Source organism: Podarcis liolepis, assembly GCF_965112155.1.
Source record: "Podarcis liolepis genome assembly, chromosome: 14".
NCBI classification, from domain to species: domain Eukaryota; kingdom Metazoa; phylum Chordata; class Lepidosauria; order Squamata; family Lacertidae; genus Podarcis; species Podarcis liolepis.
The window spans coordinates 29574839-29601012 of NC_139569.1; the positions used below are offsets into that span (position 1 = coordinate 29574839).

At 45.7% G+C, this 26174-nt stretch overlaps 1 protein-coding gene across 1 annotated transcript in view; it reads left to right on the forward strand.

The window, feature by feature from the left end:
• The window catches only part of IGDCC3 (immunoglobulin superfamily DCC subclass member 3), a 105437-nt gene that overhangs the window by 54329 nt on the left and 24934 nt on the right, over nt 1–26174 (forward strand). The window contains exons 3-6 of the mRNA XM_083475057.1: nt 10105–10249; nt 13153–13283; nt 15884–16021; nt 20750–20908. Coding sequence (XP_083331183.1) covers nt 10105–10249; nt 13153–13283; nt 15884–16021; nt 20750–20908 — 573 coding nt within the window. The remainder of the gene's footprint in view (nt 1–10104; nt 10250–13152; nt 13284–15883; nt 16022–20749; nt 20909–26174) is intronic.

A 26174-nucleotide genomic window follows, 5' to 3' on the forward strand; every position in this document is an offset into this window, starting at 1 on the left:
ACCTGTTCTCAGCAAAACTCCCAACCCTGCCAAGGTCCACTGTACCCTTTTCCCACTTGACCTTGTGGGCAGGGGGTGGGGGTGAGCAGACCCTTCCGATATATGACAGCACCCACCTCCTAGGAAATACGATCAAACCAAACCCTAGTCTTTATTGGAGGCAGAGCAGAACAAAGATGACGTCTGCGATTGTCGAGGGGAAAAAACGGAAGGCAATTAACTCTGGCGACGCCATTGGCTGTTTGCCTGATGAAAATGGCACCTTGCCCGAGCGTTCTATAAATCACAGGTTCCATTTGGGAAGGAGCTTTCCGTGGTAATTAATGAGCCAGTATGAAGACATTAAATGTGGAGTGTGCGGTGATAGACTGGCTTGTCATTCATCGGTGTGTCATCTTCCTCTTACTTGGATATCCACCAAAGAACAAAGGGCAAAATCCTTGTAGACCCCGGAGCAAGGCTGCTATCTCTGATAGCAGCGAACGAAGCAATTCTTGGAAAATAACAAAGCTGGGTTAGACATTTAGTGAGCTAATTGCAAGGATGCCATCGCAAACGCATTCTGAAAGCTTGCGGTCTATTATTGGAAATGATTGCTTTGTGGACTTGTGAGGATTGACAATGTAAAGTTAATTTCCCCCTCCCATTTAAAATTCATTAGGCTTGATTGGGAACCAGGAAGGGTTTTGATGGTGTTATCGACGGGCATGTGCGAAATTAAATGGGTCTTTCCTGGAGGTGCCGTGCCTTGTAATCGCTATGGAAACCTTTGCCAAGCTGGTGCCCTTTGGATATTTGGGGCTGCAAATCCCATTGGGTCCAGGCAACAAGAAGTTGTAGGAATCAGGTCTACACTGATGGGCAGCACCTCTCTAAAGTTTAACAAATGCAAGAGCCGCAGCTCTGTGGCAGAGTATGTGTTTTGTATGCAGAAGGTCCCAGGTTCAAAACCTGGCATCTCTATTTGGGCTGGGAGAAACTCCAGGGAGCCACCGATACTGAGCTAGATGGAGCAATGGCAAGACTTGGAATAAGCTATCTTCCCATGTTCCTAATCTAATATCAGAATAAGAGCCTGGTTCATCAGACCAGTGACCCCTCTAGTCCTGTTATTAGTAAGATTGTCTACTGACTGATAACACTGCTTGATTAATTTTGTTGGGGTGGTATTTTTAATGGGATTTATTGTAAACTGCCTTCAGGTGCTTTTGTAATAGGTAAAGGTAAAGGGACCCCTGACCATGAGGTCCAGTCGTGACCGACTCTGGGGTTGCAGTGCTCATCTCGCTTTACTGGCCGAGGGAGCTGGCATACAGCTTCCGGGTCATGTGGCCAGCATGACTAAGCAGCTTCTGGCAAACCAGAGCAGCACATGGAAACACTGTTTACCTTCCCACCGGAGCGGTACCTATCTATCTACTTGCACTTTGATGTGCTTTCGAACTGCTAGGTTGGCAGGAGCAGGGACCGAGCAACAGGAGCTCACCCCGTCACGGGGATTCGAACCGCCGATAGGTGATGATATATAAATATTTCAATAAATATGCTCGTATTATAAAAATGGCGAAAGCAGTTGGGGTGTGTGTGGGAATAGAGCCTTTTAAGCCTGTTTTGCTCAGGTCATGGACCTCGTCTTGATCATGTTGAAGAAGAAGATGAAGAAATGTTAGCATTTCAACCCCTCTTGGAAAACATGCAAAGGCATGTTTTCTTTGCGTGGAAGGACAAAGAACAGCAAAAGGAGCCTAGATGGCTTTTTAAAAAAAATCCCGCCATTTTATTATATTCAAATCCTTCTTTTCTCTTCCCTTTCAGCACTAGGGAGTCCGGCCTGCACATTCCCCCCTCCCCCTATTCCTCGGACTCAGGGAGACTAAATGGGCGGCGCTGTCGTTCACACTTGGCTACGCATAGAGAAGGGAGTATTCAGAGCCGGGCTCTGGGGTCTGGCAGTGGCAGCTTTGGACAATAGCATCATTAGACACGGAGAGCGAGTCTCCAGTTTGCCGCCACTGAGCTTCCCTGAATAGCCAGCAGCCCCTTGTTCTGGGAGTGGAGCCTTTTGGTGGGGGGGAGGGGGTTGAGTGATGGAGGAGAGGGTCTTTTTTATCAAAGGGGGGGGGGATGCAAAAGGAAGATACAATGTCACTTTCTGAATGCCCTCAAAGCTTTGTAAAAACCATTGGGATTGTCAAAGCAGAGGGTCGCCGAAGGAAGACAAAGCCTCTCTGCTCCCTTCTCCTCTGCCCCCAAACTCTTTCCCTCCCTTTCATCTCCCAACTGCTTTCACATTCTAAGGTTCCGGAGTGTGAAGGGGGGACTGTATTAAATCACTTCTTCCCCCACCTTCCTCCGATAAGGGGTGCATACAAACCATATATTTAAAGCACGTTACCCCCCCCCAGGATAATCCAGGGGACCATAATTCACCCCTAAGAGAGCTACAGCTCCCAGCACCCTTAGCAAACTAAAGTTCTTGGGATTCTTGAGTGGGTGTGCTTTGCCTGAAGCCCTGGAGAGCCACTGCCAGTCAGTGTAAACAATACTGAGCTTGATGTATAAGGCAGTCAATGTCCAGACTCTCCATAGGGTTGACCTTGTGGCTCAGGCTGCAAGATTCATGGCATGGCCGGCTCTACCGTTAGACAGACTGAGGCAGTCACCTCATGTGACACATGTGACAGAAACTGGGGCTGGGGCAGCACTCTTCTCCTACCAGCCATTCCTCTTGACCCCCTGATCATGCTTGTCTATTGGAGATCAGAGCTATGCGGGCCTGTCATGGACCCTCTTGGGCCACATTCACACTGTGTATTTCAAGGTCTATGATGCCACTTTAAATAGTCATGGCTTCCCCCCAAAGAATTCTGGGAGCTGTGGTTTGTTAAGGGTGCTGAGAGTTGTGAGAAGACGCTTATTCCCCTTACAGACCTTCAGTTTCCTAAGTGGTTTGACAGTTCAATCTCTCTACATGAGGAACTTTGGGAATTGTAGCCCTGTGAGGGGATTAGAGGTCGACTAAAAACTCTCAGCACCCATAACAAGGTGCAGCTCCCAGGATTCTTTGGGGGAAGCCATGGCTGTTAAAAATGGTGTCAGGGTGTTTTGAACACATGCTGTGATAGCAGCCTAAATTAGCCTCCTGACTTCAGGTTCATTGAAGGGATGTTATCAACGCTGACAGGGTTTGGAAACAAGATTCAGTGGTTTATTCAGTCAAATTCAGTACATGGAGAGGGGACGCCATTTTGTCCGTTGCCTCAGGCGGCAAAATGTACTGGGCCAGCCCTGGTTCATGTTGCTATAATGTGTGTGTTTGTGGAGCTGTGTTTGTGGGGGAGGCAGGTAAGCCTGGCATTTTGCTATTTGAACTCGGGTCAGTTGAGGGGTGAGTCTTGTTGAGTGTGAGAATGCCAACAATTTAAGGAGCCAAATGGACGCTGGAGGTTGTGTTTTGCATCTTCCACTTTCAAGCATGAGTTTGAAAGGCTCCCATGTCTGTTTAATTGGCATGTTGTATAATGACGCCTTCTGCAGAAAGGAGTTTTTCCACACACAAACACCCCTGACCAATTCTGCCATCTGGAAGGATTCCAGAACAAATGATGCTCAGCCTCTGATCTTATAATGCTGCTAATTTAATACGACTGCAGACAAAAATTTCCCTCCACTCGCCCTACCCCGCCCTCTACAGGAAGGCTGCATTCTCATGAACCATGAATGGCCAAGGGAGTCAGAGAGAGAGAGAGCACACCTTTCTCCTTTGCTGTTCACACACAACTATTAAACATTACATTAATTCTGCTGCATTTTCCAGGGTCCCCTTGGCTTCCTTGGTGGAAGAAAGGTGGGATATTACTGAAAATAGGGCTCCCCGGACAGTAATGGGATTTCAAAGGCAGAAATGATGCCTGGGGGAGGGGGATTTCCAAAATGTGGTGCTTTGTCCTGGATCTTAGGCAAGTCAATTGAAAAATGGTGGTTTTTTGGCTCAACAACTTTCGAGGTGTCCTGGTTTTTACTTTTTGAAATATGGCAACCCTACTGAAAAAGGTGTAAGTAAGTAAGTAAGTAAATATGACATTTATACTCCTCTTTTTGAGGAGGTTGGAATCATGAGAGCCAGTGTGGCATCACAGTTAAAGTGTTGGACCACGACCTGGGAGACCAGGGTTCGAATTCCCACTCAGCCGTGAAGCTCACTGAGTGGCCTTGGGTCAGTCACTGTCTCTCATCCTAACCTACCTCACAGGGTTGTTGTGAGTATATGATGGGTTGGAGGAGAACCACGAGCTCCTTGGAGGAAAAGGTGGCCTATAAATGGTGGTCTATAAAGGTGGTCTATAAAGAAATAATAAACTAAAATAAAAATGGTTCAAATTCGTCTGAGCCACAAGCACATGTTTGCAGCCACAGCACAAAGTTGATGGCTGAACATTTTAGTGAACCTGGATGTCAGTGTTCCCCAATCTGGTGCCCTCAAAACTATTTTAGACTACAGCTTCCATCAGCCCCATGAGAGTTGTAGTCCAAAACATCTGGAGGGCATCAGATTGGGGGATGCTGGACTAGATAGACTAAGGGTAGCCAATTTGGTGCTCTCCAGATGTTGATGGACTCCCCAACTCCCATCAGCCCTGGCAGCCAGCATGGCCAATGGCCATAGGATGATGAGAGAGCGCCATATTGGCTACCCAAAGATAGACCTTTGTTCTCCACAACTATGACGGTTCTTACATTCAGTATCCGTGCTTTTCAAATTGTGTTTCAGAGGATCCTCAGGGAAGGTAATTAATGGTTGGGCAAGCTTCCCTGACAGATATATTCCCCTTCACAGACAATCTTCTACTGGGCTGCATGCTGGCAAGGGGGTGTTGTCAGATGACCTCTCAATTAATGAAAAGTGATTGTGAAACCAATGGTCAGAGGCTGCAATGCCTCTGATTACCAGTTGCTGGAGACTACAGGAGGGGCGAGGGCACTTGTGCTCAGGTCTTGCTTGCAGGTTTCCTACAGGCCACTGTGAGAACAGGATGCTGGACTAGACAGGCCATTGGCCTGGTCCAGCAGGGTTTTCTTATGTTCTATGTTGTGAGGGTGCCTAGTGCCCCTTGGGGGCTTAAAGGGTCACTTAGCCCAGATTCCCCTGTAACCTGGTGTCAGCTCTGTCTCTTCATCCCTCCTCTGCTGCACACACACACACACACACACACACACACACACACCCCACTTTCCGTTGCTTGCTGTTGATCCCAGGGCCTGTGTTTTAATGATCCTAACAGGCCTTGGATTTACTGTGACATATTGAGTTAATGTTTCCCTTTCCCCACACCAAATCGAGGCCAGCCTCCTCCTTATCGCTAATGCTCCGCTGAGCGAAAACGGATTGCCTCCTAATGGCTTCAATTTAGTTTTTCATGGAGTAAAGAAAATTTTATTCAATACCTGTTTTCATCTTTATTATATCAGATTTGCCGTCGCTGTCATCAGGCTCATGAGCTGGCTTGTGGTTCGATTAAGGGGGATCTGACCAAGCTGTTTGCCTGAATAAACCTCTCATGAATATGGATGGAGCTGTGACCTGGCCCTTAAACGGGAGAGGATAGAAGGGTTTATTGCTCTGTTCGTAAGCCTTTGCATCTGTAGTGAAGGAAACCAGTCCGCCGGAACCCACTGATATGCTCAGTGATCAGAAAGCACTGGGCACCGTATATGCCAGAGCCAGTTTAGATCCTAGGAAGCCTCCTGGATCAGACCAACGCTACACCAGCATCCTGTTCTCACAGTGGCCACCCAGATGCCTGTAGGAAACCTTCAAGCAGGACCTGAGCACCAGAGCCCTCTGCCCTCCTTTTGGTTTCCAGCAACTGGTATTCAGGAGCATAGCTGCCTCCAACCATGGAAGCAGAGCACAGCCATCGTGGCTAGTAGCCATTGATTTGCCTCTCCCCTGTTTGACAGGTGTTGATTGCGTTACTTTTATGGTGTGGAAAGAGAACCACACAAGGTAGCATTTCTGCGGTATGATCTTGAATTGGTTTAATCTTTAGGTCAGCTCCAATCCAAGCGGGTGGTGCTGTGGGTTAAACCACAGAGTCTAGGACTTGCTGATCAGAAGGTCGGCGGGTCGAATCCCCGTGATGGGGTGAGCTCCCATTCCTCGATCCCCGCTCCTGCCAACCTAGCAGTTCAAAAGCACATCAAAGTGCAAGTAGATAAATAGGTACCGCTCTGGCGGGAAGGTACACAGCGTTTCCGTGCACTGCTCTGGTTCGCCAGAAGCGGCTTAGTCATGCTGGCCACATGACTCGGAAGCTGTACGCCGGCTCCCTTGGCTAATAAAGCGAGATGAGCGCCGCAACCCCAGAGTCGGCCACAACTGGACCTAATGGTCAGAGGTACCTTTACCTTTATCTTCTCCAATCTGGTGCCCTCGGGATGTTTTGAACTATAGTTTCCATCAGCTCCTGCAGTCCAAAGCCTATGAAGAGTGTCAGCTTGAGGAAGGCTACTTTCATTGATCAGTCAGTAGAGACGTTCCGTAGCTCAGTGGAAGAGCATCTGCCTTGCAAGCAGGAGGTCTCAGGTTCAATCTCCAATTGCATCTCTAGGTAGGGCTGGGAGAGGCTCTGCGTCCAAAATGCTGGAGAGTCTACGCTTCTAGTCAGTGTAGACAACCCTGAGCTAGATGGGCTCAGTATAAGGAGCTTCTTGTGTTCCTGAGAATTTAAATGGAGATGTGAGCAATTAGCAAACGCCATTATTTGGGCTTGTTTCCAGTGCATCTCTGACAGTCATACTGGAGATCTCACGGTAACGGCAGTGATGGGACCACCACCCACCCGCCATTCAGAATCTACCAGCGATGGTTTGCTGCTGGGGCCTGGGGCTGAGCTGCAAGACATTTGCTCGGAATGGCTGCCTTTGCAGCTGTAAATAAAGTTTGCCAAACCCGTGTTTTAAAAACAAGGAGAAGAACATTTTGTAGCATGGGGCATGATTTATTTATTTAAAAACACAAATTATCAAAAACAAAACACCCAATCGCTTTGGCGAGGGTTGTGGCCTTCCCCCCTGCATCCGACACAAAACTGTGCTTTAAAGCCACATTATAGGGTCACTGTAGAGCCTTATTTTACTTAACATCCTCATCAATGAATTATTTATGCCCTCCCGATGTTTTATTCATGATAAATATTAATACCAGTGTCTTTAAGAGGAGAGGTTATTGCTGCAATTTTACCTGGAAGAGATGATATTATTGAAATAAAGTGACAGAGATCCCATTTCTTCACTCGGGGGCTGTTTTTGTTGACAAAGCTCTCCTTCCGGTTAACCCTTTGCCAGCTGGAGGACCTCTATCCTGGGGATTCCTAGAGAGCAGTTATGCCTTCTGAACTTGAATGGTTTTGGGGTGGTTGAGGTTTGCTTTTGTTTTGCTTTGGTCCCTGCAAATCATTAAGGGGGGGGGGCTTTTTCTGGCATGCCTGCTTTGTGTTTGGACCTGGAGTCAAACCATTTAGTTCATGGAAGTCTTTAAGCTCTGTGATGGTTATTCATTCCTCATATGAATATAACTAATAGCAGTGGTGTTCAGTCTTATAGTGGTGTTCAATGTTCTAGGGTGCCCACACAATTAACATGGGGCATCGTTTGGGGCCTCAGTGTTACCCTGCTTGAACACACTCAGCCCCAAGAACAAGAACACACTCAGTCCCAACGGCCCTTGCTCTGAGATACAGCATCTCTGCTTTGCATGCAAAAGGTCCCAGGTTCAGTCCCCAGTATCTCCAGGCAGAGCTAGGTGAGAACCCAGCCTGAGAGCTGCTGCCAGTCCGTGTAGACAATACAGAGCTAGAGGGACTCAGAATAAGGCAGTTTCCTAGGTTCCATTCCTAAACTTCCATTCGCAAAGCCCTGATCAGCTTCCATGCAACTCTGGGGTTACCCAAACAATTCAGAAATCATTGCTAGGGGCCCTAACCCAGAAAACATTTCACTGAAATGTGTAGCACAATGGAAAAAAGCTTGAGGATAAAACTATGTCCTGGCAGATCAGTTCCAGCTACCCTTACAACTTAGACTGTAGAATTTAACAAAAACATTTACTAAGAGCACTGCTAAAAATAGAGTGATGTTTCTTATGGGCCTCGCTATTGTATAATAGTATTGAGCGCTAATACAATAAGTATGTTCCGATTCTACCTCCACTTTGGTTGGTTGCTGCTCAAAGCCCTTTTCATAGCACAATAAAATGTAATTAGTGCTCAAGAAGCTTACATAATTTAATAAAATGCTCTCAGATGGCATTAAAATCCAGTTGAAACCAGGGTTGATTTTTTGGTGTTTTTTCCCCTGTTGTTAAAAGACGGAGAGGAACAACGGTGGATCCCTTAAAAGCACAATCAGCATGTTGTATTTTCTAAACCCTCCCTATTTAGTGAGCTGAAGCTTATGACAGAGGGGCGTGAGAGGAGGGTGATATGGCCCATGTTTAATGTATGAAGCGGAATAAGAAGTCTCCCATCTGTCGGAGCCCAATGGGAGTCTGGAGATGAATGATGGATCCTTCCTGACATGTCTTTGGTTCTTTCCCTTAAAGAGATGCACATGCATTATCTTTGATGTGTGTTGAAGGAAGGAGATTGAGGTGTGTGTGTGTGTGTTAATGTGCAGCCAGGAGGCATTTTGTGTTAAGGGGAGGCTGGCAGGGGGGCGAGGATAAGGCACAGTTTAAAGATGGGCTTTTTGGTTTTGGAGTTATGAGCACGGATGGAAATATCCTGGAAAAGGATATTGTGGATTTGGAAAAGGTTCAGGGAAAAGAGCAACCAGAATGATCAAGGAGATGGAGCGACTTCGCCATGAGGTTGCAACGTTTGGGGCTTTTCAGCTTAGGGGAAAATTGAGCAACAGGAGACATCATAGTGATGCATGAATTGATGTGTGGTGTAGAGAAAGTGGACAGAAACCAGTTTCCCCCCTCCTTCTCTCATCATATTTGAACTTGAAGCTGAATGTTGAAGGACTGAGAGCAAACGAAAGAACTCCACGTTGTTAAACTGTGGAACTCACTCCCGCAGTAGGCCGTAATGGCCACCAACTTGGAACAGCTTTAAATGAGGATGAGACAAATTCTTGGAGGGGAGAGGACTGCTAGCCATGATTGCTACGCTTTTCCTCCATAATTGGAGGCAGTAATGCTTCTGCGAATCACAAGAGGTGAAATTGCTCTTGTGATTGATTCCTGCTTACTGGCTTCTCACTGTTGGGTCGGTGTGAGAACAGTTTGCTGGACTTATGGGCCATTGGCCTGATCCAGCAGGCTCTTTTTATGTTCCATGTCCTGGCCCCAGAGCAGGAATATTCCTAAGAATCTTCATAGCAGGAATCCCTGAGGAGATTTAGCTGTTGGTAACATCTGGAGGGTAGTAGCTTGGCAAAGATGGACATAGGCTGCATTTTTTGGATTGCTCTTGACAGTAGCTGTGCCAGAATTTGAAATACAGAATTAAGTTTCAGTTCGCATTTCTTAGTGCAGAGAGTATTGATCTGATTTGTAGAGATCTTTCCTGTTCTACTTAATTCAAGAGGCTTCTGGAAGCTTCTCTGTGTGAAGGAAACAAGCAGAAGGTTCATTATATTTGGGTTATTCCTTCAGAGAAGCTGAGTAAAGCTGGCTTAAACTGATTCTGTTACCTCTTTCAGTCAAGGTCATGCTGACTATAAAAGTAGGGCCAGAAGGAGCCTAGGTTTCACTTTCTCTTTCTATCTCTCTTCCTTCTGGTATGGTGTTCTGTACATGGTTAGGGTTAAGGTTTAGACTTATTGTAAATTTAAGTTAAGTCTGTTGCAGCTGGATTTCTTATGGACAGTGCCAATCCTGAATGTATTGGATTTGTGACCATTATGCCCATTTGCCTTCAGTAGCAGTAAAGCTCTGCTGGATGAAATACAATTGCCTCTGATCTATTTTTTGGGAATCCTACAAAGTTTTTACTCTGCTAACTATACATTGGAGTTCTGCTCTGGATCTGGAGTAGAATTCGACAGCATTTCCCCCCACGTTTTCCTTTCAGCTTTTTCCTTCCTTTTCCCTTTCAGCTATGTCTGACTTCCACATCCACCCCCAGAGTGCAGTGGTGGAAGAAGGCGGCGTGGCCAGGTTTCAGTGCCAGATCCATGGCTTGCCAGAGCCTGTGATCATGTGGCAGAAGAACCATCTCCCCATCAATACAGAAAACGACAGGTAAGGACAGTGGGCCCAATTCCCTCCAAACAGGGCTGCGAGTGCTGCAGGAGGGGTGTTTTTCAAACTCTGCACTATTCAGAAACACCTTGCAGGTGGAAAGTTCTTCATATTTACTGCGGAACCCGTCGTTTATTTATATCACAAGATTTATATACTGCTTGATTGTAATGAAGCCTCAAGGTGGTTTACAAAAAGGATAAAACAACTGAATTATCAGTAAAATAAATGCAGTTAGAAACAGCTATCAAAAGTATCCAAAAATTAATTGAAATTCACAATAAACTGAAATTCAGATTAAAACACATGCCGACATTCTCCATGTCTGGATAGGCTTGCCTGGACAAAAATGTTCCCAGCAGGTGCTCAAAAGGGTACAGTGAAGGCATTTGCCTGGCGTCAATCAGCAGGGAGTTCCAAAGTGGGGCTGCCGCCGCACTAAAATATAGATTTCTTAAAACCCTTCCAAGCAGTTGGGGCCAACTGGGGGAGGTAGATCCAATTAGTCTGGTCCTTGACCTCAAAGGGGGCCTCCGATTTAGACACCCATTAATCTTTTGGCATCTGATAAGCTTCACAACTTTTTTTCATGTGCACTGGATCAAAATGTGACAAAACCCTCTCAGCTTAGAGCTACAAATTTATGCAAGTGAGAGATGTGATTTGTTAAAAGGGATTTCTTTTTGTTACCTGTTAATAGATTTTAAAGAGTTAAAATTAAAATGTTCATGAAAACCAATAGAAATATATTTGATGGCACAAGATTAGACCCTGATGAATGTATCCTCTCAGATCAGCTGATTATATAAACAAACCACTCACCCTTGTTCTCTTTTTTGGGAGGGAGGTGTGCCTTATTTTGCTTTCATGAGTTGTCCTTTAAATATTTTTTTTAGTGTAGCTAGGGTCCCCAAAAACTGGAAGTGAGATGAGCCTCTCTGGACCCATGGCAAGGGCTGGATGCAGCAGAGGATTCTGGGAAATGTTTTTGGGAACCCTGTGCTTGCCATTGCCTGGACAGATTGGACCTCAACACTGAACTGAGACTGTGCTCCAGAACATGCCTGGCATCCCCCCCTGTTGCCGAGCCTTTCAAGAAAATACTGTGGTTGGCAAGCTGACTTTCAGGGCAGATAGACAGCTATTACTGATCTGGCAAACCCCTGATAAGCTTCTCCGAAGCTGCAGGCTTTGAAAACCAGTGTTCCAGAATAATAGCAGCGCTAAGCTCGATATTATAAATAAGCAAGGGAACTTTCCAATTCATAACCTACCTTCATTCACCTGTCCCCCAACCAATCGCAGAGGCAATTAAACTGGTCAGTGAAAAACATCCCATGATAATCCCAGGGTGTGTGTCTGCGCATTTGAAATGAAGCTGATTCGGGGCAGAGAAAAACAAGGAACTTCTTTGTGCAGCACAAAGTGGAATTTGCTCTCCAAAGAGGCAGCGACATTCACCGAACTGGATGGCTTGAAAAGGGGGTTAAGACCATTCCCTGAAGGAGAATTAGTCCACAATGGCTATGTTCTGCCTCCCCTGTCAGAGGCAGCAAGCCTCTTGAATGCCCATCGCTGGGAATCGCAGGTGACAGGCAGTGCTGTGGTGCTCAGGTCTTGCCTACAGGCTTCCCATGGGCCTCTGGTTTGCTGCCACGAGAACAGAATGCTGGACTAGATGAGACTTCCACCTGATCTGGCAAGGCTCTTTTTGTGTTCATAGAATCAAGTGTCCTCATTCGATGCACGTTCGCAGAACAAATTTTGCAATTCAGGTTTGTGTTTGTTGGCTTGGTAGGGCTGCAGGGTCGTACCACTGCCTGTTTGCCTTTTCCCCACTTATCACAATTCAATGAGCATTATTCATTCCTTAGTTATTTGTTAATTTTTCAATCCATTTATTTCCACCCCCCCCCCCAATCATGGGTGTATCCAAGGGGAGGAGCGGGGGGGGCAGCTGCCCCCCTTAATCAGTAAAAATACATAGCTAATTGAGGTTCTGCCCCACCCTAACAAAAATCCTGGCTACGCCCATGCCCCAAATTGATTGCTTTATAGCAGTGCCTTCAAAGTAGCTTGCAAATATTAAAATGTTGCTGCTGCTGTTGTTTACCTGTCCTTTACCCTTAAGGTTCCAGGGCAGTTCATAGCAATTAAAATACAATATTAAAAACAATTCAAATAGTTCATAGACATAAGGTGGATCTTAAAAATATACATATTGGGTGTCAAAAGCCAGAGTAAAGAGCTGCATCTATAAAATACATACACAGATGCATAGAGTATCATCAAAACAATCCGTTTTTCATTCGGCTAATGCTTACCACATACAAAAAAATAGTATTTTAGTTCAGTTCTGAAGGGGAAAAACTGTTTACTTCCATCAACTGAATACTGAAATGCTAGAAAAGCAGAGAATCATAAAACCATCTATGAGATCAGGCATACCATGTGATTGTTCATCTCTTTCTTTCGCTGATCATTTTATCAGTATGCCCCTCAGGCAACTGCTTGGAAGCAGAGTTCGATCTGGCCTGCATATGCAGGCGAATAGCGGGCAGGATGCTGAGGTGGCAGAATGGACCACAGCACTACATTCTGCAGGTGTTGGATGCCAACTCTGAATGGTCTACTATGTGAAAACAAAATAAAATAAATCCCCTTGCAGTCAGAAAACTAACATAACAGGGTTCTTTGCTGGATGTGCTAGATTTCTACTTGCAAGGAGCCTTAACAAAAACATAAGGAGGAATTCAAAACATCACCAGCCACCTGCAGTTTGGAGTGGCATACTTTGCCCCCTCATTCTGGAGCAGGCCTTTACCCTTCTAAATACTCATGTACCCACTACTCTGCTGAAACCCTCCTCACTTTCTTTCCCTTGCTTTTTCCTGCTCCTTTAGGTACACGCTGTTGCCTAAGGGTGTTTTGCAGATTACTGGCCTGCGAGCTGAAGACACTGGGATCTTCCACTGTGTTGCCACCAACATTGCCAATGTGAAGTTCAGCAGGGGAGCCAGGCTCACTGTGTCAGGTTGGTGTGTTTGTGGGACGGGGGGGGGGGGCAGAAGCAGGTGGTACGTCCCACTTATTTCCTACCAGGCCAGCCTAGTAATGCGACTCATTTGGCTGCAGTTAAGACCGGTGCTTAGAATGGTGTTGGATGCCATGTGCTGGCTGGGACTGTTGAGAATGCAAAACACCTGGAGGGCACCGGTTAGGGGACTACTGAGAAGATAGAGCTTACCTTCACAAAGCCCCCCTTTTTTTACCCTCCCTGCCCGCTGTGCCCACTGTGCTTGTCAACCTGTCAAAAGTCTTGAAACAACAACCGTGTCCGGATTCTGCAGTGCAGGTGCATAGAGCTGTTTTGCCAGGGGCAAGCAGTAGATGGTTGACATTCCTTGAACACATTGCTCCGTAAAGCCGGCTGCTTCTCAGCAGGGGATGTGAAATTCTGCAGCCAGAATCCTACCCAAGAGCCCTGAATTTGTGCAAAGTACTTTGATGGAAATTAGTGGAATAGAGAGGAGAAGGAAGTAAAGTGGTTGGGTTGGCCCATCTTTTCTCATGCCCAAACACTGCAGACTGGTGGGACCAGAAGGCCACTCCTCTGCAGAACCCAACAGTCCTGGCTCCTGCTCAGCACACATAGGCAAAGGCTCCTAACGTACAATTAAGAAAGATACCTTAATTCGGGCTAGTATAAAGTACAGGTTCAGCAGCAGACACAGAGTCCCGGAGTTCAGTCTATTTAGGGCAGGGGTCTGCAACCTTTAAGACAAAAAGAGCCACTTGGATCTGTTTCCGAAGAGAGAGAAAACAGGGACCCGCAAAACCATTGCGACATTTAAAACAAATATAACACTGCATATATTGTTTCTTACCTTAATGTCTGATCTGACAGCGGGCGGGAAGGTGACGTTGGGACGGTGCGTGACTAACTAACGCACGCACTGCCCCCATGCGACGTCACAGCCAGTACAGCGCCCACCACAGTGGGGAGTGTCGGGGCACACAATGCGCCTCCTCCCCTCGCTAGTATCCGCCCCGGAGCCGCAGCAAATGTGTAAAAGAGCCACATGCGGCTCCGGAGCCGCAGGTTGCAGACCCCTGATTTAGGGTAAAGGGACCCCTGACCATTAGGTCCAGTCGTGACCGACTCTGGGGTTGCGGCGCTCATCTCGCTTTATTGGCCGAGGGAGCCAGCGTACAGCTTCTGGGTCATGTGGCCAGCATGACTAAGCCACTTCTGGCGAACCAGAGCAGCACACGGAAACACCGTTTACCTTCCCGCCAGAGTGGTACCGATTTATCTACTTGCACTTTGACGTGCTTTGGAACTGCTAGGTTGGCAGGAGGAGGGACCGAGCAATGGGAGCTCACCCCGTTGCGGGGATTCAAACCTCTGACCTTCTGATCGGCAAGTCCTAGGCTCTGTGGTTTAACCCACAGCGCCATCCGCGTCCCTTACTTACTTACTTACTTACTTACTTATTGCATTTAAACACCACCTTTGTCTTCCAAGGATCTAAAAGGTGGTTACATGGTTCTTCCTTCCCATTTCATCACCTTAACAACCCTATGAGGTAGGTTAGGCTAAGAGATGGTATGTTGAGTGGCCCAGAGTCACTCACTGAGCTTCATGACTGAGTGGGGATTCAAACCCTGCCCTCCCCACATCCCAGTCCAACACTAACCATTATTATCCCACACTGGCTCTTTTAAAAGATTGTAAAAGAGTCGTGCCTCGTGGCTTTACCTTGGAACCCTTGTGGACATCTGCGCACGGGAGCCAAGCCTAGTGAACTAGGGGGTTGTGGGTGTTTCAGCTTCCAGATCATTGCTGTTTTAGGATGGGATTGAATCGCATCCCAGCAAATTCAGGTTGCCCAATTATAGTTGACTGGGAGGTCTTGTGCAACAAACCTGCTTCCCCAAATTATCAGGTTTTTTGCAGTGAGGAAAGCAACAGGGCAGTGCATTGAAAATTGTGGAATTACACTTGCTTTCATGCAAGGTTGTGTAACCTCCCCCACAAACAAATCAGAATCATTAAATAGCCAGTGTTGTCTAATTTCCCTGCTCAATGAACAGGTTGCCTTCAGCTGTAGAAGGCAATAGCACGATGCAGCATCTGCTCCTGTGACTGACAGGCAGCATGAAGCTTCCTGATTGGCTAAGGCTGGTATAAATTCCAGGAGTCAGCCCCTTGTGCTCTTTCCTGGTCAAGAGAACCTCCTCCCTGCAGTATTTCAGCCTCTGCAGTGAGTGGGAAGGCAGGCAGGTTTGGGCCATGGCTGCCTTCTCATACGAACACTAGGAACTGCCTGCCATTGAGTCAGGCCATTGGCTCAACTAGTTCAGTACTGTGCCATAATGACTGGCAGAAGCACGCCATGGTTTCAGGCAGGGAAGTCTCCCATCCCTACCTGGGGATCGAACCTGGGACCTTCTGCACGCAAACAGATCCTTTACCACTGAGCTGCGGCTCTGCTCTAGCCTTGACGTGACACAGCACTTCTGAAACCTTACACTCGGAGCACCTGCCCCAGCAATGGTATATATACACATACAGATGCACCTTCTCGATTTCAGAATGTCTCATGTTAATGCTTGGTCTGCCATGCACAGGTTCTCATTCTCCCGTGTACAAGGATCCCATGATTCTCGTGGGACCAGAGAACCTGACCTTAACTGTGCACCAGACTGCCATCCTGGAATGCATTGCAACCGGAAACCCCAGGCCTATCGTCTCCTGGAGTCGACTTGGTAAGTGACCAGAGGTTACTCTCGTGTCAGAATCCATACACAAGAAAGGAGAGCGTTGCTATTACTTCAGTGCGGGCAAAGTTACCGTATTTTTCACTCTATAAGGCACACTTTTCCCCTCCTAAAAAGTAAAGGGAAATGTGTGTGCATCTTATGGAGTGAATGCAGGGGGGAGGCTCTGCTCAGCGCTCCCTTTAAAGACTGTGTGGAGCGTGTGCGCGGCTCTTGGGGGCTTTTCCCTGAGGAGGGAGAAGTGCCCTTCTCCCTCCTCGGGGAAAAGCCCCCAAGAGCCGCACACACGCTCCACACGCTCTTTAAAGGGAGCACGGCTCTTGGGGGAGCCTTCATCCTCCTGCCCGGGAGAGGCTGCGTGCGGCTAACGCATAAGCCAGGACAGCAAGAGGCTATCCCAGAAGCCAGATCCCTCTTTCTGTTCTGGCTTCTGGGATCCAGAATATTTTTTTTTCTTGTTTTCCTCCACCAAAAACTAGGTGCGTCTTATGGTCTGGTGCATCTTATACAATGAAAAATACGGTACATACAGCATATTGTAGTTGCTACTAGGTAGGAATTTGGTTTGAGGGGATGAAGACCCTTGTGAGCTGGAAGAAGTTGCTAGTTTTGTGTGTAAAGCTGGTTGCGTTGGAAGGGACCCAGAGGGTCATCCCTCTGCAATGCTTTTGCCTTCTGTTTCTTGTGGTTTCTTCACACCCACTTCTCTATGTCCCTGAAATGCAGGCTGCATACCCGTAATACATTTAAAGCACGTTGCTTCCCCCACGGAATCCTGGGAAATGTAGTTTACCTCTCACACAAGCATACAATTCTGAGCACCCTTAATAAACCACAGTTCCCAGGATTCTTTGAGGAAAGCCACGTTCCTTAAACATAGCATAAACACGTTCCTTGGAGCCAGCAGGATCAGATGTTTCTTGGCTCTCCATAGGAGAGCAAATTCACCCTTTCATTTTCAGTGCTAAAGCGCTCTCTGCTAGTTAATGAGATTCTAGCTTCTAATCCCTCACGGCTGGTTGGTGAGCTATGGAGGCCCTGCTGATCCCAGGACTGCTGGAGCAGAGTGGGGTCACTGCCTCTGTCAACCATAGCCAAGCTTAGAAGCTTTAACACACACACACACACACACACACACACACACACACGCACGCAAGGCCACATCAAGGTGCTCTGTTTGTTGTGGTTTGCTGCCCTGACCACAGCAATGCAGCTTGCTTTAAATACCTTTTGGCACCTTGACTGCACCATACAAATATGAAACACCTTCTTTCTCTACAACTGCATTAAAAAACATATATTGTGATGTAAATATCTGAAGTTGAGAGAAGGAACTGCTGCAAAAGTTGTGAGAGGCAGATTGTAATTATTAAATGGACAACATTTTTGAAGGATGCTCTGAATTGCAAAAAGAACTTAATAGAAATGGAACCAGTAGTTAGGTTTCAGTGAAAGGCCTTCTTTTTTTTTTTTTTATAAAATTTTTATTGGTTTTACAACATTTTTAAGAAAAACGAACAAACATTAAAAAAGACAAACATACACGTATAATTTCAAACATATTTTCATAAACCTCTTTTCTTGGACTTCCCCATACCCCCCCTCTCTGCATCCCAATGTCCATAATTCAACTAGCAACTCCCAATTGTTACTTTCCAATCTCTATCATCTTAGTCCTCTTTTATAGTCTAACCTTATATCCCTGTACCCTTTTGCTTCTGGGAACCACAACATTTTAGCATTCATTAAGTTTATAGTAGTCCTTAAGGTAGCTTTTAAATTTTTTCCACTCCTCTTCCACCGTCTCTTTTCGTTGGTGACGGATTCTGCCTGTCATCTCGGCCAATGTCATATAGTCCATCACTTTCATCTGCCATTCTTCCACAGTGGGTAAATCTTGTGTCTTCCAATACTTTGCGATGAGTATTCTTGCTGCTGTTGTGGCATACATAAAAAAAGTTCTATCTTTCTTTGTCACCAATTGGCCGACAATGCCCAAGAGAAAGGCCTCTGGTTTTTTAGGAAAGGTACATTTAAGTACCTTTTTCATTTCATTGTAGATCATTTCCCAGAAGGCCTTAATCTTCGGGCATGTCCACCAAAGGTGATAAAAGGTACCTTCAGTCTCTTTACACTTCCAACATTTATTATCGGGCAAATGATAGATTTTTGCCAGCTTGACTGGGGTCATGTACCACCTGTATACCATTTTCATAATGTTTTCCTTTAAGGCATTACATGCCGTAAATTTAATACCGGTGTTCCATAACCATTCCCAGTCAGCTGACATAATGTTGTGTCCAACATCCTGAGCCCACTTGATCATAGCCGATTTAACTGTTTCATCCTGTGTGTTCCATTTCAACAGCAAGTTGTACATTCTAGATAAATTCTTAGTATTGGGTTCTAACAGTTCGGTTTCTAATTTTGATTTTTCCACCTGGAAACCGATTTTCCTGTCCTGTTTAAAAAATTCCATTATTTGACGATATTGGAACCAATTTTCTACTTTATGCTTCAATTTCTCCTGACTTTGTAGTTTGAACTTATCTCCATCCTGTTCTAAAATTTCCCAATACTTCGGCCATCCGACCTCCATATTGAGTTTCTTCACTGCTTTAGCCTCCACTGGTGAGACCCATCTAGGGGTTTTGTTTTCCAATAGATCTTTATATCTTATCCAAACATTAAACAATGCTTTTCTAACAATGTGATTTTTAAAGGCACTGTTAACTTTATCATACCAAAGATATGCATGCCAACCAAAAGCATTATTAAAACCTTCCAGATCCAAGATGTCCGTGTTCTCGAGGAGCATCCATTCTTTCAGCCAGCAAAAAGCTGCTGCCTCATAGTACAATTTTAGGTCCGGCAGGGCAAAACCCCCTCTTTCTTTAGCATCTGTCAATATCTTAAATTTAATTCGGGGCTTTTTGCCCTGCCAGACAAATTTCGAAATGTCTTTGTGCCACCTCTTAAAACATTCCATCTTGTCAAGAATCTGCAAGGTCTGAAACAAAAATAACATTCTAGGCAATACATTCATTTTGATTACTGCAATTCGGCCTAACATTGACAATTTCAAATTTGACCATATTTCTAGATCTTTTTTAATTTCTGACCAACATTTTTCATAGTTGTCCTTATACAAATTCACATTCTTAGATGTTACGTAAACCCCTAGATATTTCACCTTCTTTACCACAGTCAGACCTGTTTCCTCTTGAAATTTCTCCTTTTCCCTATCTGTTAAGTTTTTCCCTAAAACTTTGGTTTTTTGCTTGTTCAACTTAAATCCAGCTACCTGGCCAAACTGTTGTATTATTTCTAAAACCTTTTTCGTACTAGTGTTTGGCTCTTGCAAAGTCAATACTAGGTCATCTGCAAACGCTCTTAACTTATAATGTTTAGCTCCGACCTGCACACCTTTGACCTGCTGGTCATTTCTTTTTTCCCCAGCCTGAGGGGTGCAATCCGCCATGGGCAACCTCCCAGGAACCACATTAATATAGGTTTAATATGAAAGAAAAATCTCCAAGAGGTGTATGAAACCCAGTATATAGAACCAGTCATATAAATTGTGGTTTTTTTATGTTGTATTAATAGGCAAATATAGAAGTGCTCATCCTCACATCATTCTAATAATAGGTAAAAGCATCCAGTGTGACCAAATTCAGTGGTCACGGTAAACCTGGGCATATGACTACACCTTTAAAATACAGGCAATGACCAATTTATGTGCGTCCAATGGATGTGCAACCGCGCATGCCTGGGTTGTGGCAATCTGGAAGTGGCCAGAAATGGGGGTGGAATGGGGGCAGGGCAAAAGGGGGTGACATGGGCTTACCCTCCTCTTGGGAAAAGAGGAGGATTATATGGCCTTGTGAAAACTGCAAAGTTTGGGAGAAGTATCTAAAAAGTGAAAAACTGTTTATGTACAACTGTTTATGAAAAACTGTTTAAGTACATTTATGCTTTGAAGATTGGTATCGTTGGCAAAAGCTGTTTCTAAACAGTATTTATTGGAACTTAAGTTTGTGCCTTTATTATATTTGTTTATTTATCTTGAATCAGGAAGAATGTTACATACTTGCTGAGATTTGTACATATGAGTAATTCTCATATCTCAACAGCATAACGTAATGTGCACTATTGTTGTTCATGTGGCATTCGAATAAAATTTATTAATGATTTTTTAAAGAACACAACTGAAGTTGAAAGCTAAAATCTGTTCAGGGCTGTCTCGAAAGAGAGTTTGGGTTTGACATAAAGGAAGCATATCTCCTCATCCCATTTCTGGTCCCTTAGAGTGAGCCTGGTTGTTCTAGGGAAAATGGTGCCTTGCTAGATTAAGCGAGAGAGAGAGAGAGTTCCAGTGTAGTGTGGAGAGCCAGTGTGGTGTAGTGGTTAAGAGCGGTAGTCTCGTAATCTGGGGAACCGGGTTCGCATCTCCGCTCCTCCACATGCAGCTGCTGGGTGACCTTGGGCCAGTCACACTTCTCTGAAGTCTCTCAGCCCCACTCACCTCACAGAGTGTTTGTTGTGGGGGAGGAAGGGAAAGGAGAATGTTAGCCGCTTTGAGACTCCTTCGGGTAGTGATAAAGCGGGATATCAAATCCAAACTCTTCTTCTTCTTCTTCTTCTTCCAGTCTCCTTCGCACCGTAAATACCAGACAGACCCAGGGTGTAATTTGCTCTTGTGTTTCTCCAACCCAGATGGCCGACCGATTGGCGTTGAAGGAATTCAGGTGCTTGGGACAGGAAACCTGATGATCTCTGACCTCACTGTGCAGCATTCTGGGATATACGTGTGTGCAGCCAATAAGCCTGGCACGAGGGTGAGGCGGACAGCCCAAGGAAGGTTGGTGGTGCAAGGTAAGCCAGTCAGGATCAGGATCCCTCAATTGCTAAGACACCAAATGGCTGTTTTCACAAGTGAAGCAAAGTGTAAATGGTGCCCTTGGATTTCCTTCAGCTAGAACAGAAGAGTGACATTGACTAGCATGTACACTCAGTTTTTTAAAAATGGTCTCTTTCACTTCCTATACTTCATTAGCAACATTTTACAAGTAGCACACTTCAAGTTAAGAGTGTTCCTGGCGTCACATGAAGAAATGTCCACTATCTGCTTCCTCATCATGAATGGATTTTTCATTTTTAAAAATTGTATAACTGTGTCCTGGAAATGTCCTCTTCTCATCACCTAAACAGGGTTGCAGCTGAAAATGTGGTGATAGTAACAAGGGAGTGATGAGGGAGCCTAAATGTATTTATTATTTTTGTTTTTTTGAAAAGATCGTTTATATACCACTTATTAATCCTCAAAACCTCTAAGTAGTTTTATAAATTACTTATAAAAATAGCCAGTAAAAAACCTTAGCCTAAGATTTATTTTTCGAAATAAAATCAGTTTTACAACCTACATTATAAAATAAAACTACACAGTAAAATTCGTGCCAAATTTCATGTCTGGGTAGGCTTGCTTTAAAGAAATGTTTGTGGCAGGTGGTGAAAATGTGCCTCCCTTCAATGTAAATGGGCAGGGAGTTCCAACATTCACGGGGTGCCACAGTGAAAGATTGCTTGCTTGCAAGTGCAAGAGCAAACATTATGTGGCACCTGAAAAATGCCAGTTCCACAGACCAAAACAGTTAAGTTGGCAAGGTGATCCTTCATGCAAACTGTTCCCAAGCTGTTATATACTAAGAGTAACACCTTGAATTACACCTAGTAACAAATCAGTGGCCAGTGCAACTCTCTGAACAGAAGTCTAACACGCTGACAGGACCTCACTTTTGTCAGCAATCGTGTTGCAGCGTTCGGCACTGCCTGCGATTTCAGGACCAAGCGCTGGGCCTCTTTCCCCATCCCTTAAACCTACAAGATTTGACTTGGCCAAATACCTTCAGCAGTCTGGCATTGTTCTGTACTCTTTGACCAGAGAGCACTGAGGTTGATGTTCTGCAGAGCAATTGGATAGAAAAGGACAACCGAAATAACTGAGGTGAGGGAATGATAACGCTATGAAAAAAGCTTGCAGCATTTGGGACTTTTTAGGTTCAAGAAAAGGCAAATGAGGCATAACAGTTTGTTTGTTTTTTAAATCTTGCATGGCATGAAGAAAGCAGAGATAGAAAAGTTTTTCTCCCTCTCTCATAATGCTAGAACTCAGTCAGGGGCATCCAGTGAAGTCGAATGTTGGAAGATTCAGGACAGAATCTCCGATTAACTCAGATTAGACAAATCCATGGAGGAGAAAGGTACCAATGGCTACTGGCCATGATGACTGTTCTTTACCTCCACATTTAGAGCCAGTAATGTTTCCTAATACCAGTTTCTGGAAACCACTGTATATGCTACAGTGCTCAAATCCTGCTTGCAGGTTTATGACAGACCACTGTGAGAACAGGAGGCTGGACTAGATGGGCTTTTCTTATATTCTTAATGCTGTCTGTCCTTACCTCCTTCCTTCTCCCTATGTAAAGGGGCTAGAAGCTTAATTTTTCCCTTTTGTTTTGGGGAAAGGGGAAAAAAAATGAAGCTGAAAATTTAGTGAGAGAGCTTAGTTCCATGCTCTCCTGTAGCTGCAGCCCTGTGACTAAACCCCTCTGCTGTGTGGCCTGTGCACCAGGGAAATGTGGGGGCTTTTCTCTCCCCCCACCAAAGGCAAAATCCTCCTAACGGCAGACCTGAAAAGCCATTTTTAATGACCTTGGCCAATGCTGCCCCAAAAGGACTTTCTCAAATGTTTGCTGTGCGTCCAGTCTCCATGGTGAAGTTTTTGCACAGAGAATGCCTTTTCCAGGGTTTGAGGAGGGGGGGGGATGGGGAGAGAAAAGGGGAGCAACACAGCTGGCAGCGCAGAATTGAATGCTGTTAATCCTTTCCCTGATTACGAGCCCTCGGCTTCGCCTTTGAAGTAGCCCGTTTCCAGCAGCCCGCATTCTCATCAGCTCCCCTCGTTAACCGCTCGGTTTGATGAGCCTCTGAATCTCAAATTATCTCTCTCCCACCTGAGCGGCCTAATTGGCCATTTTCACAGGGATGGCCAGGCAAGAGGTTTTTTTCCCTTTGGGGCAGTGGGGAAGGAGATCTCTTTCTGCTAACATCCTTGCCTCCAAACGACATTGTTATAGCCCCCGTTATAGCCAGACCCATTGGCCCGAAAGACCCCCTTCCTTGGGCTCCAGTAACTTGGTGCCATCCTGTGCCGTTCGCAAATGATTCCTCCAAACAACCATCCCCAAGTCAGTTGCGGCCTAGAAAGAAAACAAACATAGGAACAAACAGAGAGCACATGACATGTGCAGAAGGCCTGGCAGGGCTGGGAACACCCCTTCTCTAAAAGCCAGGAGAGATGCTGCCACTGTAGATCCACTGTTGAACCAAATTCCCTTGAGAGGAAGAGCAGGATACAAATTTAATATATAAGCAGTTCTATTTTTCTAGAAAAAGAGGTGCTGGAACTCACCATGAATGCCTCCCATAGTTCTCTTATCAGAGCAATGGCACCTACCTGAAAGGTGCTGGAACCCCATATAGAAGTAAACAAAAACAATTTGACCCGAGGGCTGCATTTCCACCTGGGCAACCTTCTGCCTTCTGGGCCCCACATGCCAGCGGTGGGTGGGGCCAGAGCCAAAATTGGATGGAGCAATTCCTGTCAATTTCAGCTTTGTATGGTAGGCTGGTTTCCATTCATATTTGCATACACCTCTACGAACAGGCCTGGTGGATCTGGCCAATGGCCCATCTAAGCCAGCATCCTGATCACGCTGCTGCAGACCAGAAGCTCACAAGTTGGAAATGGGCGCAACAGCACTCTGTCCATCTGCGCGTTGGCTCTGAAGTAGAGGTAAACCTAGCCATTGTGGCTAGTAGCCATTGATTGGCTTCGTCTAATCCTCTTTGAAAGCTGCTCTCTATCCTCCCATCTAGGGAAGGGTGAGGCATTACAAAAATTCTAGGACAAAATTCCAGCCAGGCAAAGACACTCAAGGAGAGGGTACAAAACAGAGATAGAGAGCCTTGGAGGGTACATCCAGTCCCCGGGCCTGAAGTTCCTCATCCCCTATGTAGACAAGCCTGAGCTTGCATGCGTTGACATAATATGAGGCAGCTCCCCACATCCTTTGGAGAGTTATGCTGCATTTACACCATACATTTAAAGCACATGGCTTCCCGCAAAGAATCCTGGGAACTGTAGTTTGTTGAGGAGCTGGGAATTGTGGGTCTGTGATAACTACAGTTCCCAAGAGCCTTTGAGGGAAGGCATGTGTTTGTGTGTGTGTGCAGCTGCCGTCTTGCTCGTTGCGGTTGACCAGGTGAGCGAAAGGTCGGCCATCCTCTGTCTGCAACACAGCTCTCAAAGCAGTTGGGCTGGAGGAACCATTATGCAACGAAAGAAGCAGAATGTGAGGAGGAGGAGGAACGGCTGCTGCTGACAGAAGATGACCCGTTCAGCAGCCTTGATGTTAGGGTGTCCTCCTCCTCCTCCTTCACCCTTTCCCAGACACTCAGAATAATTTATTTTTGCAGCAGTGAGTGGGCTGCTGATTTGAAGGCACCACAGGGTCTGGGGCATATCCATCTGCTGGTTTTCATCAGCTCACACACTACGTTCTCAGGTAGACACAAACGACATCCTGAAAGCAAAAGGTGCTAAACAAAATGCTTGTTAATAACTCATGCCGCAAGTGGGCTGGTTGAAGGTTTGGAGCAGTAAATCAGGGAGTGTCTGGAACATATCCAGAAGCTGCTGGTGTAATGCAAAAGCCTCAGGATTGCAGAGAAGTGGGAGAGAGTGAGGAAGGAAAGGGGAGAAGGGCCTTGCAAGCAGGAGGTCTCAGGTTCAATTCCTAGCGTCTCCAGTTAAGGCTTGAAATATCCCCTACCTGAAAAGCCTCAGAGAGTCACTGCCACTCAGTGTGGGCAGTACTGAGCTATGTGTGGCACATACTTCCATGTTCCCATGAAGGGCTGGGGGTCTCAAACAAAGAATCCCTCCCCTGTTCTTGTTGCAGTAGCTGCTGCTTTCTGTACCCACAGAAAATCTCTCATTCCTGTTGTTAGCTACTTATTGTGATCCACTCATACTCTTCCTTACATCAGATGATAACAGACTCCTTCTACACTTTCAGTAAGCTTAGGTGCTCCCTTTGCAAAGTTGGCATTCTTTCCTAAAGTATAAAGAACTGTTCTTTTGACAGTAGCATAGAACTAGCCTGGCAAAGGAGTTCGTTCATTCATTCATTCATTCATTCATTCATTCATTCATTCATTCCACTTGAATCTTGCCCATCCAACTAAGGCCACATCTATACCATACATTTTCCGGCCAACCTAGCAGTTCGAAAGCACGTCAAAGTGCAAGTAGATAAATAGGTACCGCTCCGGCATGAAGGTAAATGGCGTTTCCGTGTGCTGCTTTGGTTCTCCAGAAGCAGCTTAGTCATGCTGGCCACATGACCTGGAAGCTGTACGCTCGGCCAATAAAGCAACCCCAGAGGCGGTCACGACTGGACCTAATGGTCAGGGGTCCCTTTACCTTTTTTATACCATACATTTGAAGTGCTATGATACCACTTTAAGCGGCCATGGCTCCCTGCAAAGAATCCTGGGAGATGTAGTTTGCCCAGGGTGCTGAGAGTGGTTTGGAATCCTCTATTGCCCGCTCAGAGCTACAGTGTCCAGAGTTCCCAGGGAAGAAGGTTTGATTGTTAAAGCACCTTCGAAATGCTTATTTATTCCCAGCAATCATTATCTTTTAAGCTAATTTAACACAGTGGTATTATAATCAAGTTCAGTTGGGGGCGGGAGGACAGGAACTAAATGTTAAACCAGCTTCTTCTGTCTCCCTTCTCTGACCCCCTCAGAGAGTCCTTTTGATCTCCTTCCTTTGATCCCTGCAGCAGACAGGTTTCCTATATTCCTCTCGGTTCTCTGACCTCAGATGTTGGGAGTCTCATTTTCATCCCTTGTCGCAAATGAACAAGCTCCGTATAGGAGAATGGTTAACAACTTAAGACATACAACGACAAAATGAAGAGGGTGTTTCTTTTTGAGGCAGGGAGAAAGAAGAACAGATTGCAAAGAAACAGGGATCCCTCCCAGCCACCCATCCTTTCTCTTGTTTCCAATT